We start from the raw sequence: 19,630 nt of genomic DNA on the forward strand, positions 1-19,630 counted from the left end.
TTCTTTGAAACCCACGGCCCTGCTTCCCACTCCAGGCGCCGCAGGGAGAGGTGAGCCAAGTGGATGGAGCTCAGACCACAGGGGTGGCCACCCAGACCGTGAACGGCGGCCTGGAGCGCACAGTGGACCAAGGGAACAGCGGCACAGGTGCCGGGGCAGCCCTGTGCGCGCAGGCATCGAGGGGGCAGCCAGGAGCCACCCTGCGCTGTGGTGCGGTCAGGAGTCGGGTCCAAGCACGGCACCGGTGCACGTCCCTCCCCCGCCCACCCCCCACGCCGGTGATGCCACAACCTGCTGAGGTCACTGATGAAGACGGCGCCACCGGAAAGAGCTGCACGGCTGAGGCCCCAGAAGCCTGCTCCAGGACAAGGCAGGGCTGGGGGGCTTTGCTGAACCCCGACTCAGGGGAGCAGCTGGGCCTGAGGAGGACGGGCACGGTGGACCACCCACCCGGGCAGCGGCTTCAGCCCCCGTCTGCCAAAAGCCCCGTTGTGTGTTGGTCCCTCGGGACGGCGGCTGCTTTCCCCATAGCACTGCCCCCCGCGGCCCCCACCCCGCGGGCCCGTCAGATCTTCACCGCAGCCGGGGGACCAGCAGGCAGGACGATGAGGAAAGGGACCCAGAGAGAAGACAGGCCCGCCTGAGGCAGGCGATCCTCCAACCTCAGTGCTGCCTGAGAGGCTCGGGGCTTCGGGCCTGTGCGTGCTGCAGACAGGAGCTGACCAATGCCACGGGCGTGACCCCACCGCCCAGGAGCCCCACTCCTAGGAGGTGCTGTGGGCTTGTCCCGGCACCCTCGGGGCTGGACCACACCAACACCCGGCTTCCCTGGCAGGCTGTGCGAGCAGGCCCCCCGCCCTGTGGGCTGGAGACCAGACGAGGACTCTCAGAGGGCCCCCAGGTCAGGACAACCACCAGCAACAGGACAACCACCGACTCGGCGCGGCTGTGCCAGGAACCTTCACCTGGGCGCTCTAGTCCATCGCCAGTGACCCCACAGGTAGGTACTCCTGTCGCCCCGCCCCCCGCCCCTTCGACAGGTACCAGGAACCGAGCGGAGAGGGTGCTGCCTGGATTCGGCAGCAAACCAGGACTAGGAGCAGAGCGAGCCAGCACCCTCGCCAGCCGGGCGACCCCCGCTGAGGCCAGATGGCCATTCCGAGGCCCCAGATGGGACGCGATGCACATCAGAGGCAGGAACCTGGGCTGGTCTCCTCCCGAGGTGCCCACCGCCCGGCCCTCCTCCCTGTCCGGCGCCCACCCTGCAGGCCTCTCCGCGCAGCAGCCCAGCCCACCTCAGGGACGGCTGTCGGGCTAAGAACTGCTCTTTCCGTTTCACGCACATTCTTGCTGGACACCCCCGATTCTTTTAGGACTGGCTTGCTTAGGGCCTGGCCTCATGCCCCCAGACTCTGCCCTGTTTACCGGAGAGGCACTCACTGCCTGAGTCTGGGCGGGGCGGGGGGGGGTGCCTGTGAGCAGATGCCCACGGCCCCCGCCCCAGCTGCCGGCCTGTGGCTGCCTTTTCTGTACCAGTGTCACCAGACATTGCCCCAACCACAAGAACCCCAGCCGCTCTGGAGCTGCATGGACCACCACCGTGGTCTCGCCTCTCGGCGCCCATGCCTGGCGGGCACAGGCCACTCACCGTGGTCTCGTCTTCGTGGAGCACCTGGTCATAGCCGCTGAGCGCGACACAGAAGATGATGGCCGTGACGTCCTCGAAGCAGTGGATCCACTTCTTGCGTTCAGACCGTTGGCCCCCGACGTCAAACAGCCTGCGGGGAGACAGGGAAGCTGGGGTGGTGGGCGGTGGGGCCCAGGCAGGTGGGAGGGGGTGCCGGTCAAGCTCCAGGGCCGGAGGAGGAGGAGAGGCTGGCACCTGCCCCGAGCAGCTCCAGGAGCCCCGCTCCGGGTGCTCAAAGACCGACACAGCCATTCGTGGGGTGGGGCGGCCTTCGCTGCGGTCTGGCCCACCACCGCGCTGTGCTTGCACGCAGTGAGTCCTTCCTGCCCTTGCGTCTCCAGAGCCCTCCCAAGGGCGCGCCTCACCTGGCCAGGACACAGAGCTTCTACCTGTCTACCCACCCCCCCACCCCGGCCCCCGGCCTCTCCTCCTGCTCCACCCGACACCCAGGAATCAGACCTATAGGTGTGTGGGGCAGGACAGGGGCTCCCAGGCCTCAGTGTGCGGAGGTCACCCAGGTGGCCAGGCCACCCTCCGGCAGTGTCTGAGAAGTCCAGGCTCACACCTCGGGATCCGTGCCGAGGTGCTCAGAGCTCGCTGTGTTCTGCTCTTGGGGAGAGCCTTGATCCTCCCAGGCCTCCGTTTCCCCAGATGTGCTGGGAGAAGGTGGGTCAGCTGATCCATTTCCTTCCAGCTGAGATTACGTGGGTCCTTGGGGTCTCACGGATATTGTTTGGGCTTACCCATGCTCACCCTCCACCCCTCCCCACAAGGTGTCCTGGGAGGTGACCCACCTTCTCCCCCCTCAGAGGTCACCCAGGGACAGGCTTCCTCCCCGTGCCTCAGAGCCCCACTCCAGGACCCCTCTTCCAGGAAGCCTTCCTGCTGACCCCGCCCTGAACTTGGTGGGAAACAGACCTACAGACAGGTCCCTTCTCCTAGCCAACTGCCTGTCCCCACGAGAGAGCTCCAGAAGCAGGCCGCTATCTGGGCTGAGGCCGAGAGGCTGGCATCACCCATGTCCTGGCGCCCTGGTTGGGGCTCGGAAGTCCCCCGGGCCTCACCTGAAGTGAAGGTTCTTGAACGTGAAGTGGGTTTCTACGATGCCGGTGGTTTTGACCCTGGTTCGGAGGATGTCCTGCTCGGTGGGCTGGTAGTCGCTGGCCCCGATCCGATCCAGGCTGTCCAGGTAGCTGGGGATGGCACACAGGGGACCATGGGGCAGGCTGCAGGCACAGCTCGGGGCTTGCTGCGCCACCCCCTTCAGAGCCTGGTCCCCGTCCCCCCCGCCCCTGCAGGGCCCCTCGAAGGCCATGGAGGGAACGATGGCACCACCTTGTCCAGGGACAGGGGTTGGGGGTGGGAGCGTGGCCGCACATCCTCGAAGAGCCTCTAATTCAGACCACAGGGGCCTCCGTGCACAGCTCCAGGGACGCTCAGACAAGACCCGACTTTCCAATGAGACTAACGGGCTTATGATGCTGCTTTGTGGTTTCTTCATGACAAACGACAATGGCCAACACCTGGACTCTATTCTTCACTTGTGATCAAGTTCCATCTTTAATTTCCAAGTTACAGTACTACTCTATAGGTTACAGAACGGAGGGTCGATGAAGGTCAGACCTTGCCCAGCTGGGAGCTGAGCCTTGAACCTGGACATCTGGCCCCAGAGTCCACACTCGAGTCTCTACAGTGTTTCCAAGAGGCCCCTAGCATCTGCCCGCCCTGCTGTGCCCCTGAGAGTTTACCCAGGGGTCCGTGGGATGGGAGGGTCATAGGTCACATAGGGGGCAGTGCCTGGCCTGCCTGGGACCAGGTCTTTCGCATCAGGCCCCCACTTCTGGAGACAGACCAGGCCTTTGCACCCCACCTGCCCAGGCCGAGCACCTGGAAGGCTTTGGGGTCTGTACAGGTTAGGTATGAACCCAAAGACAGGATGGGACCTGGGAAATCAGGATTGGGCTCCCCCAGGGCCAGCCAGGCATCCACTCCTTGTGCCTGGGGGCAGGGAGCCGCACACAGCCCACAGGGGAGGGTCCCCAAGGGTCTGAGGCAGGGACGACGTGGGTTCTGGTTGCACGTGGAGGGGCTGTGCTTCATCAGCACTTGCCCTGGGCCCTGCTGGGGCAGAGGGAGAGGCCCATCCTGCCTCTCCCGGTCACTGTCCCAGCGGCTCTGACCTCAGCCCCACCCAAGCCCTGCCCTCCACGTGGTCCCTGCCCCGCCGGCGGCCGCCCTCCTGCCCGGGTCACTCACTATTTGGCAGAGTCGTTGAGCTGATACTCCCGAGAGCGGTTGAAGCACTCCTGGATCCCCGAGTCGCCCCAGAGGCGCACCATGGCAGACAGCAGTTCTGGAGAGAAGGGCTCGGTGTCCTCCATCCGACTCACCACGTCGCACACCATCTTGGCGTCGGCCTGCGAGGAGACATGGGTGGGGCTGTGAGGCTCGGTGGGGACAGAAAACCTGCTGGACACCTGCCAGGGCACCGGGACAATGCTCAGCCCCAGGCCTGGTCAGGAGAAGTGGGCCACTATCTGAACATCTACCCCCCGCTCCCCAGGACCCCATGCCTCTGAATATGGGCACAGTCTGTTTTCCTAGGCCCTGAGGGACCAGTCTCTGTGACTGTGCTCACAGGCAGAGCTGGGACTCAGACCAGGAGCCTGACTCCAAGGCTGGCCTCTGTGATCAGACCCCCAGGTGCTGGGGCCGCCACCAACTACAGCACCTCGGAAGGCCAACGATGCCAGGCAGAGGGGTCCACACTCAGGGTGACACGCATTTCCAGAAAGATCCATGCTCCCCAGTGCCTCCGGAAATGACCTTTCAAATAAACGCCTTGTCGCGGGGTCGGCTTCTCGAGGAACCTACACCGGACATGGTGCCCACCTGAGCCCAGGCCCCAGGCGAACCCTGTCCACCGAGTCTGCACACATTTCTCTGGGTGAGGGGACCTTGCTCAGCACGCTCTCCGGACCCCAAAGCAAGGAGCCTCGTGGCTGGAGTGCATGGTGAGACAGAGCCCCCAGAGGTGGCTGGGAGTGGGGTGTGCTAGGCTCTAACCTCATGGGCCCCCAGAATCTGGGTCTAATTCAGCCGTGGGCAAACTACGGCCCGTGGGCCGGATCCAGCCCGTTCGGCTGTTCTATCCGGCCGGCGGAGCCGAAAGAGCGGAGGGTTCTCTTGCTCTCCCCTCCGTTCCTTTACTTTGAATTTATATTAGTTCACACAAACACTCCATCCATGCTTTTGTTCTGGCCCTCCGGTCCAGTTTAAGAACCCATTGTGGCCCTCGAGTCAAAAAGTTTGCCCACCCCTCGTCTAATTCATGGGCACAACAGTTACTACTAAACCATTACTCTACTCTCAAGGCCTTTCAACCCCCTGCCTTCGGACCGCGCCAGAGGAGAGCCAGTCTCTCCGGTTGGGTTCGTGGCCCGTGGCTCAGAAAGAGAGTGGGAGGGGCTGGCAATTCGCAGGTGTCCTCTGGGGAGGGAGAGACACAGAGGAAATGAGGTTAGCACCTGGGAGATGTGTGGCCCACAAAAGATTCTGTGCAAAAGGCATGTGGACTAGTCTTCTGGGGAGACTACCAGAATCGAGGTGCCCAGCTAGGTAGCTATTTCCATGCCAGGGCTGTCTGCTGCAGAAGGTCAATGAGAAAGTTCTGGCAGCTGGGTCCCCTCCGTACGCTTGCCCTGGGAAGGAAGCTGCGGCTGGCCTGGAGGCTGGCAGGCCAAGCCCACAATGCTAGCCCAGATCCAGGTCCCCAGCTCCCAGCCCTCGGATTCCTGGGCCACCCTCCGCTGGCCTCCCGGCCTCCCAGGTCCCCAGGTTGGAGATGAATTTCTTCAGCATCTGAGCCTCCCCCGGGGCATGGGCCTTGGGTGCCCTAGGCAGGCAGTGGCTTGGGGAGGCGGGAGAAGGGGAGGGGGTGAGCAGGGGTGGTGCCTCCACCTGGGGCTAAAACCAGTGCCGAGGCCTGTGAGTCAGGGACCCATATGCTGCTGCTGCTCCCAGGTGGCCGGGTGACCCGGGGAAGCCCCAGTCCTCTCCCGGCTCTCAGCGGGCCTGCCCGTCTATGGAATGCAGCCAGTGGACCCGGCCAGACCTTCCCACACTTCCTCCTTCGGGCCTGCCGCCAAGGGTTCTGCCAGGTCTGTGAGAACAGAGTCAGGGCCTGAGGGTGGGCAGGGTAGGTGACTTCCTGCTGGCGGAGGGACACACTCCAATCTGAGCACCCAGAGCCTCGTGACACCTCACAGGGAGGCTACAGGGAGGGTGTGCTTTATAATCGCCTCCACCAAGCCACCGGGGACTCCAATGTTTGTCCCTCCGTGTGTGACCTGCCCGCCCTTCCCAGAGATGTGGTCACACCGGGAAGTGGGATGGGGTAAGGGGTGACCAGGGGGTGTTGGCATCAGCCCAGCTGAGCCGCTAGCCATGATGGCCACACGCTTGCTAATTACTGCCGGGGACTCGGAGGTGCCCAGGTGTACGCACCGTCTAGACTGGGATGCCTAACGTCACCGTACGTAACACTCAGGCCTTCAAAACGCTTCCCTTCTTTTCAGGGCAACATGGCCTTTCCGATAAACATCAGCAGCAAAGGGCGAACATTTAATAAAGGGCCTTTGCCCTCCCGAGAGAGATGTCAAAAATGTGAGGAGGTGAACGGGAATTTTCACACAGGTGACCCGGGTTCAAATCCTGCCTCTGCAGCTTTTTAGCTGTGCGACCTTGGACAGACCGCTTAACCTCTCTGGGCCTCTGCTCTCACTCGTTCCCACCCCCCAGGGTTGTCTGTGCCGCTGAGACAGGCTGAGGATGGCACACAGCTTTGCGGCATACAGAACCCTGCAAATGTTAGTTATTATGAGCAAAGATGAAGTCCCTCAGACACAAACAACAAGCTGAAGGAAAATGGGCCTGCTTTGTACAAGACGGCAGGCAAGCCTGATCCTCTGGATAACAATAATCACAGTAATTATAATAATAACCCCTTCCACTGGAGGAGCCGCTTTGGGCCTTTCAGAGTTTCCCCTCCATCTCTAATCTTTCAGGCCAAGGGAAGTGTGAGCGCGTGAGTACACACACACACACACACACACACACACACACACACACACACAGTCCCTCTGGTTGCAGGGAAAAGCCTCCATCCGCCCCGCCCCGCCCTTGCGCTGCAGTTGTCCCGGCTCCCACCAGGGGGCAGGAGCACACAGGCCAAGGGGAGAGGGAGCCAGAGCTGGACAGGCAAAGCACCAGCCACCAGGAAGGGCAGGGCCCATGGGCATAGCTGCCTTCCTTGGCTACAGGCTGTTCCTCCAGGGGAAGCGGCCGGGAGACCAGGCAGGCACGGCAATGCTAGCAGGTGGAAGAATGGCAGTGGCGGGAGCATTCTGGGCACTTAGCAACGGCCAGACCCATGCCCCCCAGGCCTCGGCAGCTGTCTTTGTGAGTGGCAATGATGGGGGCACTGCAGGCATTTAGTGGTTGGAGACCAGACGTGTTTGCGGCTCTTTCTTCCCTTGGGCTCAGGGGTCTTAGTTGCAGCACGCTGTCTGATCGCAGGGTCTATTGGGGGGAGGGGGGGGGAGCTGGGGACCTCCTAGATCTACCACTTGCCTTAGGGAAGGGAGCCTTCCTGGTTCCCCGGAAAGATCCTGCAGCAGAACCAAGGATTTGGTGCTGTTTCCCATCTTGTCTGCTTTCAAACCTGCCCATCCTTCTCCATCCATCCATCCACGTATCCCGGTAACACCTAGCCAGGATGCATCTCTTTTGAACATCATGCATCTACCCACGTAGCCACCAGCTACCCTTGTTCAGTCACTGCCACACCCGCCCATCTCTTTACCTTCCTTCTGTCCTTCCCCGGCATCTGTCTATCCATTCATTATTCATGTGTGCACCATGTCTTCCTTCCTCCCCATCTCTCTCTAGCCACCCACCTATCCAGCCAACCCTATACTCATTTATCCACTGCACACCCACTCCTGAGGGGTCCTGACCTTCAGAACGTGCAAAGTGGTTGAGAAATGATGGCCCCCAATTGCCTGGACACAGATGAGGGGGAGCTGGGGGCTCTGGCCCGCTTAGGAGCTTTGTTGTCATGGTGACTCCTGGTCTCCTAGCTGCCACCTCCTCTGAAAAGGGAGCTGGAAGGTGAGCGCTCAGCCCCAAGGCCAGCAGGGCAGAGGGAAGGAAGGAGAGAGGGAGGGACCCCCTCCCTGCCACCTGTCCCAGCAGCCCAGTGGCTGAGCGGACATTTGCCCTCCAGGGAGGCAGGCAGGCAGGACGACTGCTCCTGGGAACCCCGAAATCCAATCCCGCTGCCTTCTAAGCTGAAAGGGACAGGAGCTGCCTCCTCCCGGATTCTGGGAGGGAGGGAGCAGTCGCCTCCCAAGAGGCCCTGTTTCTATAGCACCAGGGGAGACTGGGTGGGAGGGCGCCTGGGACAGCCCAGGCCAGAGCTCTGCCCTGTGAGTGCCCGCAAGAGGGCCCAGGCTGGACAAAAACTCACTTTTCAAGGACAAGGCACTGCCTCAATTAGCTGTCCTCCCAGGAGCGGCTCCACTGACCCCTTAAAAGGCACAGCAGGCTCCGAGGGCTGCGCCCCCTGTGGCCCCCAGGCCTTTGCTCCAGCCCGACCCCATTGTGCCCGCAGCCCCCTCCCGTGCTGCTCCTTCCACTCCCTCTGCCCGGCCAGCAGCAGGCAGTGCCTTTGAAGTTGGGTCTTCTGTTCCCACTGCAAACTTTCCAACTGCTCAGAACCCAAATTAGAGAGGCCCGCTCTCGGCTTGCAATGTAAAACGCCACCCAGGTCTCCCCTCCCCCCAGTGTCATCTTAATGAGAGGGAGCCGGGCCTCCTGTTTTCTCAATTGCCAGGAAATTTCTCTAGGACCTTGTCCTCCTTGTAGTTGAAGTTTATCCTCAGCAGAAGGCGGAGGGAACGACTTGAGGTGAGTCTGGGGGTCTGCAGGCAGCTCAGCCCGCTGGCCACGGGGGCTGGCTGCCCCTGGCTCTGGAGGCTGAACACACACGGTGTGAGGGGACTTGGGAAGGCAGCGCTGAGGTCGTTTTGGGGGTTCTCTCCTCCATTTCATTCAACACAACACGTTCTGGGCCTCTCTTCCTTGGGGAGCCTGGATGAGCCTGGCCAGCGCCCCAACTTCCCTCCCCAGCCCACTGGCTAGGCAGCCCCTGCCTGCCGCCTTCCTCCCTTAGCTCGGCATTGTCTCCCTGCCCAGACTGCTGGCTGCCCTGCGCTGGTGGCTGAGGGCCACGGGGGGCCCCGAATGAACACCCCTGAATCACGACAGGGAGGTTTCCAGTTCTCTTTCAAGGACTCTTACTGATGGTGGGGGAAAAAGTCCCAGCTCGGTACCACCGAGTCTCTGGCTCCCCTAAAGACTTGCGAATCATCCCTTTCGACAAAGAGGGAGCCGGAGGCTGAGGACTGGTCTCCTCTGGCCTCCGAGGCATTTTGAATGTGCTGACCCGCAACCCCAACTCTGTCCTCAATGACTAGGTCCGGGAAGGTCCCTGTCATGGGCTGGACTGTGACCCCCCCCTCCCCCCAATTCATATGCTGAAGCCCTAATTGCCAGGACCTCAGAGTGTGGCTGTATTTGGAGAGAGCGCGCCTTGAGAGAGGTAATTAAGTTACCAGGAGGTCAGTGGGGTGGGCCCTCACCCATTGTGGCTGGTGTTTTTATAGGAGGAGATCAGGACACAGGCCTAGGGGAGACCATGTGAGGACAAGGGGAGCCAGCGGCCACGAGGCAAGGAGCGGGGCCTCAGAAGAAACCAGCCCTGCGGACACCCTGGTCTGGGACTCTGGCCTCCAGAACTGTGAGAAAATAAATTTTGGTTGTTCAAGCCCACCCCTCTCCCGGACCCCTACCGTGGTCCTTGGTTATGGCAACCTTGCGAACCAATACATAATCCAGCCCCCAGATGAGCCTCTCCTTGCGGCTGGTAGGGTTCCCTCTCCATCATCCCAAACTCTATCTACCAGGCTGTGTAGCAGGGGTCCTCAAACTTTTTAAACAGGGGGCCAGTTCACTGTCCCTCAGACTGTTGGAGGGCCGGACTATTGTTTAAAAAAAAAACTATGAACAAATTCCTATGCGCACTGCGGGCCCGGGACGCGTCGGCTGCTAAGCAGGACAGGCAGTGGCACCCGGCGGGCCGGATCAATGTCCTCGGCGGGCCGCATGTGGCCCGCGGGCCGTAGTTTGAGGACGCCTGGTGTAGGGTCTCACGCCTCCCTCCTCCCTCCCCTTGAGCTTCATCCCGAGGCACCTTGCCCTCACGGGCCACCTGCCAGCTCCCCCGCTCCCTCTCTCGGCTCTGCACATACGGGGCAAGCTCCTTTCCACCCCAGGGCCTTGGCACTGCCACCAAAAATCTTTGGGCGGTAGGCTCCTCATTTTCCCAGTCTCCGTGTAAATAGGACCCCTGGGAGAACGTTTTCCCTGACAGCACCCCTCCCCCAGCTAACGCAGGTGCCTCCTGTTCTCCCCACGCCAGCTTTCTTTTCTTTACTAGCACCGATCCCAAGGTGCAATCAGAGGTTTGTTTCCTCGCCGGCTATTTCTCTCCCTTGGGGAGACGGTGAGCGCCGTCAGGGCGGATCGCTCACGCGAGGTGCTGAGACACCGCAGGTGTCAACAGAACCAGGATGCTGTCCCCGACGCCACAGAGCGACGGAGAGGAAGGTGTTGGCTCTGTCCCACAGAGGTGAACGGTGCCCTCCCTGGCGCCTACCCACGGCCGCTGGCCGCTGGCACGAGCGCACGCGAGGAACGCACCTGCGGGGCGGTCGGCGAAATCCTGAAACCGTGTCACCCACGGGTCGGGCCGTTTGCAGGGGAGAAGGGATTTGTTTTATGATCTAATGTCAAACCCTCCAATATTCCTTTTCAGAATCTGTCTGGTTTGGAAGTGTCATCCACGAAAAAGGAAGAAAGAACGCGAGCTGCAGAGAAATGGAGGCTGTTTGCCTTCAGCACAAAAACAAGCTTAGAAACTGACTTTTGAGCCCAACTCTGTAATTATGTCCATATGGGCGCTTCCTCCCCGCAGTGGGGAGGGGGAGCCAGTCTTCTCTTAAAAAATATTTTTTCTGATTTCAGAGAGGAGGGGAGAGGGAGAGAGAGAGAAACATCCATGATGAGAGAGAATCATGGATCGGCTGCCTCCTGCACGCCCCCTAGTGGGGATCGAATCCACGACCCGGGTACGTGCCCTGACTGGGAATTGAACCTTGACCTCCTGGTTCCTAGGTGAATGCTCAACCACTGAGCCACACTGGCCAGGCAGTCTTCTTCTCTTGTTACAAATGATGGACATGAGAGCCAGCCCCTGCTGTTCAGTTCAGTGCATCTACTCTAGCCCTTATTTTGAACAATAAAGAAAAAAAAATTCCACTAATAGAAAGCCAGTGTCTCCCTGGGCCCGCTGAACAAATGGTGAGCGACGTCCCCAGTGTGCCGCTTGAAGAGGGACCAGGGACCCGCCTGCCTGGGGTGGCCACGGGGCCTGGGCAGCCCTGGGGACAAGACGGGAGTTTGGGGCAAGGACTGCGGCAAGGAGTGCGGAGGACACGGGTGTCCAGCACAGTGGGCAAAGCCCCCAGGACCAAGCGAGGGGGGGGGGGGGCAGGGGGCTCGCTGCAGTCCAGGTCGCTCCGGATAAGGGAGGCATGGAGTGTGGCTGTCCCCACCTGCTAGGTCCTGTTTCCAGTGTCTCCCCTGGGCTCTGAGCGCCTATGTCAGGCTCCCTCTTGCATCAGACCCGCCCCCCGGCCGGGCACAGGGCAGGTGCTCAGGCAGCACTTGTGGAGTGAATGGGTCTGGAAGGGAAAGAGCCGAAATGCACTGCAAATGCCAAGACCCGGGGGTTAGAAGCCTAGGGTGCGGCCGAGGTGTTCTCGCCTCTGTGGCCTCCAGGGCCCCTCGCTGCTGGGCTCTGTGAAGTGAGGGTGCTGCCCTGGGTAGACCAGCGACACAAGCTGGCTTCAGCCTCTGATCAGCTGCAGCGGCTGCCCGGGGGCCGGCTGCACCCAGGAGTCTCGGAGGCGGGCCCCGTGCTGGTACCCAGCCACTGTGATGCCGGGACAAGGGCGGGCGGTCCGTAGCGGCGCACGAGCCACAGCTGTGTATCTCTTTGGATGTGCTCATCTCTGAGGTCGCTGTCAACCATCACACCTGGTGGCGCTGCAGATACTAAAACATCTGGCAGTCACGAGGGGCTGTCCTGCCCCGGAAGGGGAGGCCTCTACCCAAGGCCTCGCCACCTAAGGTGCCAACTCAGGCTCTGCCTCCGCCAGGTCGGTCTTCCCGACCTTCCCCAGGTCAGGTCTACGGAGAAAACGATGGCACCTGTACGCACCTTCAGTAAGGGCAGGAGGGGCTTCGTGGGGCACACCTGCCGAGCGTCAGCTCTGGGCGGGCCCTGCACCGGCCCCGCACCTGGCTCTCCTCTGCGTCCTGCACTGGGCTCCGAATTGCACTAGGTCAGCGGTCGGCAAACTCATTCGTCAACAGAGCCAAGTATCAACGGGACAACGATTGAAATTTCTTTGGAGAGCCAAATTTTTTAAACTTAAACTTCTTCTAACGCCACTTCTTCAAAATAGACTGGCCCAGGCCGTGGTATTTTGTGGAAGAGCCACACTCAAGGGGCCAAAGAGCCGCATGTGGCTCGAGAGCGACAGTTTGCCGACCACGGCACTTGTTAGTTGCCGGATGGGCTCCTGTGTGTCAGTCTTGAAAACCAGCCTGTGATCGCTCAGTGTGGGGCAGAGGCTGTGTCTTCCCCAGGGGCATCCCGCCCCAGCCAGGGCAGGGGGGGGGGTGCGGAGGGGGGTATGTGTGTGACACACCAGAGGCGGGGGAGGGAGGTGACATCACGTGAATCTGTCCAGAAGTAGCAGAATGAGTGGTTGAAGGCCGCCTACAACTCCCAGTGCCCTTCTCCACTGACCTCGGAGGTCCTGTTTCAGGCCAGGAGGTTCCAGAGGTGGTACCTGGATGGGACAACGTGCATCCGTCGGGTGTGTGCTGGGCGCTCCTCACAGCATTCTTTCTATCCTCCCAGAAACGTTTGAGGTGGAATTATTTATAGACAGAAAAAATGTTTTTCCATGATTCATTCAATGGACTCTAAAGCAGCTGTTTTTAATAATTTGGGACATGTCAGAAAAGGGAAATGTCAGGGCAGCCATGAACATAAAGTTGAGGACACAGGTGGGGCGAGGACTCAGCACACGGTGATGATAGCAGTAACGTGGGCGCCGGGGCCCGGTGGTGGGAGGCTGGCGGGGCTGGCTGTGCCCAGGGCACCTTCGGAGCAGCAGCCGGCATGCGACCCCGTCACCATAGGGCAAAGCTGACCAGGGAAAGAAGTCTGACTTATCCCGAGTGTCAGGGGAAGCCATGGAGGCTTAAAGGAGAGGAGAAATGCCCGACCAACGTGGCTCAGTGGTTGACATCGACCTGTGAACCAGGAGGTCACGAGGGGGCCACATGTCCAGTGTTGCGGGCTCGACCCCCCAGTGTGGGGTGTGCAGGAGGCAGCCGATCAATGATTCTCTCTCATCATTGATGCTTCTATCTCCCTCTTCCTCTCCCTTCCTCTCTGAAATCAATAAAAATATATTTTAAAAAATAAAGGAGAGAAGAAATGACATTCTGTGTTTGAAGCTCGCCGTGGCTGCTGTGGGTGCGGGAGAGCGGAAGAGAGAGGGGCTACAGGGCACCCCCAGGAGGCGGGTGCGGGCAACAGATGAGAGGCACCGGAGGTGTGGGAGGTTGGAGCCGGAAAGGCCCTTAGAAATAACGCCACCTATGCTCTCTCCCAGGTGGGCCATCCTAGATTTTGGTCTTGGCTCTGCCACTAACTATCTGTGTAGACCAGGGGTGGGCAAACTTTTTGATTCGAGGGCCACAGTGGGTTCTTAAACTGGACCGGAGGGCCAGAACAAACGCATGGATGGAGTGTTTGTGTGAACTAATATAAATTCAAAGTAAAGGAGTGGAGGGGAGAGCAAGAGAACCCTCCGCTCTTTCGGCTCCGCAGGCCGGATAGAACAGCCAAACGGGCCCGATCCGGCCCGCGGGCCGTAGTTTGCCCACGGCTGTTAGCACTCACATGTGATCAGTAGTCCCCACTCCTGCGGGTGCTGGGCTGTGAGGATTAAAGGAGGTAATATACCCAACACTGTCGTGTCAGCACGTGGTGAGCCATCAGTCGATGCCAGTTGTTACTATGCCCCACGGCTGGCCCAGGGTGAGCGGGCTTCCGGCGGCCACCCATTTCCTGCACCCGTTTAAGTCACCTGCCTGGCGTGACCACGCTCTGCCTCTTCTAGTTTACTTATCAGCCTGCTTCTCTTCTCGACGCTGTAAGTTCTGTGAGGCTTACTCCTCTCAGGGGCTTCCGCTAGCAGCTTCCATGCCTGGCACTCCCCATGCCAATTGAGTTAGTAATAGTCTGATATAAATATAAACATAAACATAGATATAAATATGCCTCCAACGCCCAGGCTTCCGTGATCAGAGGGAGGCTTTCCGAAATCAGTCAGGGAGTTATTCGGCATCCTGAGTCCACAGCTTATTGGGAAAAGTGATTCAGAGACAAGAAAGGAAGGGGAAAAGGAAGGGCTGGGAGAGACCCGGGGAGAAAGGAGAGGAGGGCCTTTGGGGGTGGGTGAAGCTGCCTGGGGAGGGTGCACGGTGAGGTGAAGGCTGGGCAATAGTGGCTCCTCAGTCATCACACCAGGCCCTTTCTGGAAAGGCCTCCAGTTGAGAGAATTCGAAGCAGCTGATTGGAGGAAGCAGGCCCAGGGCCCCACCTCTCCAGCGAGGATTTGCTCCCATTTCACCCTCCAGTAAGGAGTCAGCAAAGCCTTCCTTCTCCAGTGGGGAGACCTAGGAAGGCTGGCTGGACCCTCCCCCCCGCCCCCCATCCCCCCCCGCCAGCACTGGGGGCTGCACCTGGAGCGTGAAGGTGAGGTGTCTGCCTGGGCTTCGGGCCCCAGGCCTTGCTGGGGCCGCTGACCTGCCTTTGGAGTCAGGCAGGCCTGGGGCTGGGTCCTGGCTCTGCCACCTATCAGCTGTCAGGGCAAGTCACGCAACCTTTCTGAGCCTTGGTTTCCTCCTCTGTAAAATGAGTCCAATCCGCTTACTTACCACGCTCACAGGGATCAGGCAAGCTTTGCCAAACGTCAGTCCTTCCTGTCCTGCCTTCGCGATCTCTGCCCAATCCGTGTGAGACCCCTGGCCTTATGCATGTCATATGCTGCTTTTACTTGACTCAGGAGACAATCCAACAACGCCCACCCTTCGGTCTTGTTCTACTATCTGGGCCGCCATGAGCTAGGTGGGCTGCATGCTGGCTTTCTGGCTTCGTAGGAAAATGAACACATCCCCCTTGTGACGAAGAATGTGCCCGAGGGTCACAGCAGCACCCCGGAGCCTGGCCTGCGTGTGCTCCATACGTGGGGAGCTGTTACTTCCCCGCTGTCATCGCTGTCACCCAGAAGTGCAGGAGGGCGGGAGTGACCGTGAGTCTCTCCAGGCACCTGCTTCAGGAGCCCTCCCCCAATGTGGGGCGCCAGTCCCCTTCCTGCCAAGGCCTGGACCCCAGCCTGGGTTCCTCCCTCCCCTCTCTTCGCATACCACCTCGTGTTTGCACATATGACAAAACCGTCCTGCACAGAGAGAACTTACTTTTTAAAAATTATCTAGTTCTCCATAATGGAGGGAATCCGCGGGGCCCAGCCCAGCTGTACACATTTTCCCATCTTCACAACGCCCTCTCCTCTAACTTAGCAAAACCTGAATTTGTCAGAAGGGGTAAAGTACTCCGTCCAACATTGCCTGGTGACTTGTCCATTCGGCCCAGATGACTAACCCAGAATTTCCTAATGCAACTCCACCAGGAAGATTTCACTTTCATTAAAAAAAAAAAAAAAAAAGACTAGGAAACAATCCAAATTCAAAACTTGGGAAAAATGCTCACCTACAAAAACAGACACAAGCAAACAAGCTGACTGAACAAAGCGGGTGTGCAGAGTCGGGGCCTCTGCTTGCAGAGGAAACGGGTTCGGGTAGGACTCGTAAGTCCCAGGCCCGAGACCAGCATCGGCGCTCTCCGGTGGTGTGACCTCTGCAACTGGGGGTCAAGGTGGGCCCGTTGGGGAGGCTGCTGTGTGGGTGAGGGGCAGGTGTGAGTGTTTCCTGGAGAGAGGGGTCACCCTTGACTGAGCTGGGAGGCAGGTGGACTTGATCTGACCCCACCCTGGGCACAGGGATCCCTTGTCCGTCCCAAAGGGCTGTTTTCTCAATTAGGTGATGGCTAATTCCCCTGGGAGATGCTTCTTTCTCCACAGGCATCGGTACTTTAACCAGGATTCCTAGAGATGGAAAAGCCTTTCACACCCAAAGGGCTCCATCCCCAACTGGGGGGCGGGGGGGTTAGGCCTGGGGGACACACTGTGAGGGGGCCCAGCACCACTCTTGGGTAATATGCCCCTTGTAGGAGGAGTTCTGGGGGTGGCAACAGCTTCCAAAGAACCAGGGTTGTCTCATTTTATTCCGAGAGAAGAAATGTGGGTCCCAGAACCAAATCAGACTCTGACCTGGAGCCCCGAGATCCCATCACAGCTTCTGCTCAGTTTCCCAGAAATATCCCCAAAAGCAAGGCGCTCTGGCTGCAGTCAAAGGTGTGCTTTCCAGTCCCCGCTGCCCTGGGCCCGGGCCGCTGGGGCCCAGCAGGTTGGGGGGAGAGGTGACAGGCACCTGAGGGGCTCTGGTCTTTTGACCCCTGGACCCTTGACCTCCGCAGCTGTATACCTGTTCCCCGGGCAGGGGCTGGGGCTGAAGCTGCTCCCACGTGACCAGGGAGCCACCTCAGCAGCCCTGTTTGTGCGGCGCCCTTGAACGCAGCCTTGTCCACCGGCTGGAGCTCAGCTCCGCCTGGGAAACGCACGCTCCGCCTGCAAAGCCGCAGGCCTCTGTTTAGCTGAGCTCAATTCCCCAGCCCCTCACCCTGGCAACGGGTCTTTGGGGGATTTACATCTCATGCATCACAACAGGGGAGCGGCCATTCAGCAAGTTGGCGGTGGTGGGGGTGGGGGGGGACCCCACAACACAAAATCAATGTGCCTTACCCCACCCTGCCCCCCACCAAGAGCGCAGCCACAAAACCAAACAGAATCAACAATAAAAATTTCCCACAAGCCCATTGGGCCTTGGCCGACAATCAACAACCAAACAGGAATTCAAACTTAATCAAACGTTCATGTCTTCCTTGTAAAGCTCAGGAAATCAGTAATTGGTTTTATAATTGAATTTTCTGATCACGTATCAAAGGAATGGGCTCTGCCAAAGGCCAAGGAATGGCCTGGCTCCAGCAAGGACGGGCAAGGCAGCTCTGGAAGGTCGGGGAGGGGCGCTGACTGCTGGTGGGCTAAGGCTAGAGCCCGGCATTTATAACCAGAGGAGCTAGCGACAGCAGAGCCTGCCCTGGCCAAGGGGTCTCCCCCAAATGCTCACCCCAGGAGCCCTGTGCTTCTGATTCCTTTAGCAATGATGGCCGAGGCATGCAGGGGGACGATGGGGAGGCAGGAGGCAGGGAGACCGTGAGGGTAGGGAGTGAGGAGGCCTGTGGGGCAGGGTCTGTGCAGAGACTGAAAAGCCACAGGGGCCAAAGCCGTTCTGGAAAGGAAGTGGGCAGAGGAGAGGCAGGAGGAGTCCAAGGTCTTTGCCCTGAGCTACTTTGAGGAAGGGGGAGTTTTCTTTTTTTAAATATATTTTATTGATTTTTTACAGAGAGGAAGGGAGAGTGAAAGAGAGCTAGAAACATCGATGAGAGAGAAACATCGATCAGCTGCCTCCTGCACACCTCCTACTGGGGATGTGCCCGCAACCCAGGTACATGCCCTTGACCGGAATCGAACCCAGGACCCTTCAGTCCGCAGGCTGACGCTCTATCCACTGAGCCAAACTGGTTTCGGCGGGAGTTTTCAATATAAAGAAGGAAGGGAGAAGAACTGCTCTGTGCGGCCTGGTTCTGCACGGGTTGGGGCTGGGGTGCTGACGGGCCTGGGCACCCAGGGCGCTGACAGGTTCAGCTCAGCTTTTGCGAGCCCTTGCTCGGTGCTTAACAGTCATCATTTCATTTAGTCTTCACAGCAGCCCACGGAGATGATCATTTTGGTCCCCGTTTTACAAACCAGAGATGAGAGCTGCCGGGGGCAGAGGGGAAGGGGCTGCCCACTCGTGAGCCGTGGAGCTGGGACTTGGAACCAGGACGGTCAGAGCCCAGAGTCCAGAAGCTCAACCCCTAATGCAACACAACCTCTCTCCCTGCAGAGAGAAACGCCTCACAGACAAAGAGGAATAACGAGAAAGGGTTCCCCACACGCAGGGATGGAAGCGCGAGAGCCAACAAATCGACATTCATTAGTTCACCAACTTAAAAACGTCCCTGGTAAAGGCGGGCCACAGACTAGAGCAGTGGTCGGCAAACTGCGGCTCGCGAGCCACATGCGGCTCTTTGGCCCCTTGAGTGTGGCTCTTCCACAAAATACCACGGCCTGGGCCAGTCTATTTTGAAGAAGTGGCGTTAGAAGAAGTTTAAGTTTAAAAAATTTGGCTCTCCAAAGAAATTTCAATCGTTGTACTGTTGATATTTGGCTCTGTTGACTAATGAGTTTGCCGACCACTGGACTAGAGAAGGTATTCACAACACGTGTATCTGACAAAGAACGTGTATCCAGGATGTATCTCAAAAAACCACCGCTCACAACTCATTAATAAGAAGGCAAACAACCCATTAAAAAGAAAGAATGAGCCCTAGCTGGTTTGGCTGAAGGATCCCAGGTTAGATTCTGGCCAAGGGCACATGCCTGGGTTGTGGGCTCGATCCCCAGTAGGTGGCGTGCAAGAGGCAGCCGATCAATGATTCTCTCTTATCATTGATGTTTCTATCTCGCCCTCCCTCTCCCTTCCTCTCTAAAATCAATAAAATATATTTAAAAAAAGAGAAAGAATGAAAGATGGGTGCAGATACTTTACAAGAGAAGATGTACACATGGCCAAAAGGCACACTCAAAACTTGCTAAATATCACTAGTCATCGGGGAAATGCAAGCTCAAAGCAGGATGGAGTATCACTCCATGCGAACAGGAAAAGGACGGGTCCACGTGTTGATGACAGCGTGGGACAGCAGGGGCTCTCAAACATTCTAAATAGGACAACACTCGCCCACGCCGGTTTGGCTCAGTGGATCGAGTCCCGGGTTTGATTCCAGTCAAGGGCACATGCCTACGTTGTGGGCTCAATCCCCAGTAGGGGGCATGCAGGATGCAGGTGATCCATGATTCTCTCTCATCATTGATCTTTCTCTCTCTCTCTCTCCCTCTCGGGGAGAAAATAAAAATATATTAAAAAAAAACAAACCACCACCACTTTGGAATGTAGTTTGGAAGTTTCTCATAAAGTTAACACACCCTTACCATATGACCTCGCAATGCCACTCCTGGGTATCTACCAAAAGAAGTAAAAGTGCATATCCACACAAAAACTCACACGTCAGAGTTCTAGCGGCATTATTCTTCACATTGACCTCTAGAATGACCCCTTAGATGCCCATCGACAGATGACTAGATAAACAAAGGGTTTATACTTGGGGTAAGTCGGAAGCTTGGTCGTAAGGAAGTCCCGAGGTGTGATGGAGAGAGACAGCAGCAGGATCGACAGCTGGGCAGAGGACCTGGGAGGGGCAAAGTTTGTCGGTATCCAGATCCCTCCAGTCTGGGACTCTGAAGGGAGGATAGCAGCCCCTAATTCTGCAAGCCTGGTCCTGCGGCTGTTTGGGGCTTGACCAGGGTGGGGAGAGCACTAAATGGTCTGTGGATATTC

General features: G+C 58.6%; 1 protein-coding gene across 2 annotated transcripts in view; it reads right to left on the bottom strand.

Moving 5' to 3' along the window:
• The window catches only part of GNAO1 (G protein subunit alpha o1), a 131,858-nt gene that overhangs the window by 16,781 nt on the left and 95,447 nt on the right, over positions 1–19,630 (bottom strand). For both annotated transcript variants that reach the window (XM_080643737.1, XM_080643738.1), the window contains exons 4-6: positions 3,944–4,104; positions 2,752–2,880; positions 1,649–1,778 (exon numbers count right to left, since the gene is read on the bottom strand). In XM_080643737.1, coding sequence (XP_080499863.1) covers positions 1,649–1,778; positions 2,752–2,880; positions 3,944–4,104 — 420 coding nt within the window. The remainder of the gene's footprint in view (positions 1–1,648; positions 1,779–2,751; positions 2,881–3,943; positions 4,105–19,630) is intronic.

This window comes from Plecotus auritus (genome assembly GCF_963455305.1).
Source record: "Plecotus auritus genome assembly, chromosome: 10".
Lineage (NCBI taxonomy): Eukaryota > Metazoa > Chordata > Mammalia > Chiroptera > Vespertilionidae > Plecotus > Plecotus auritus.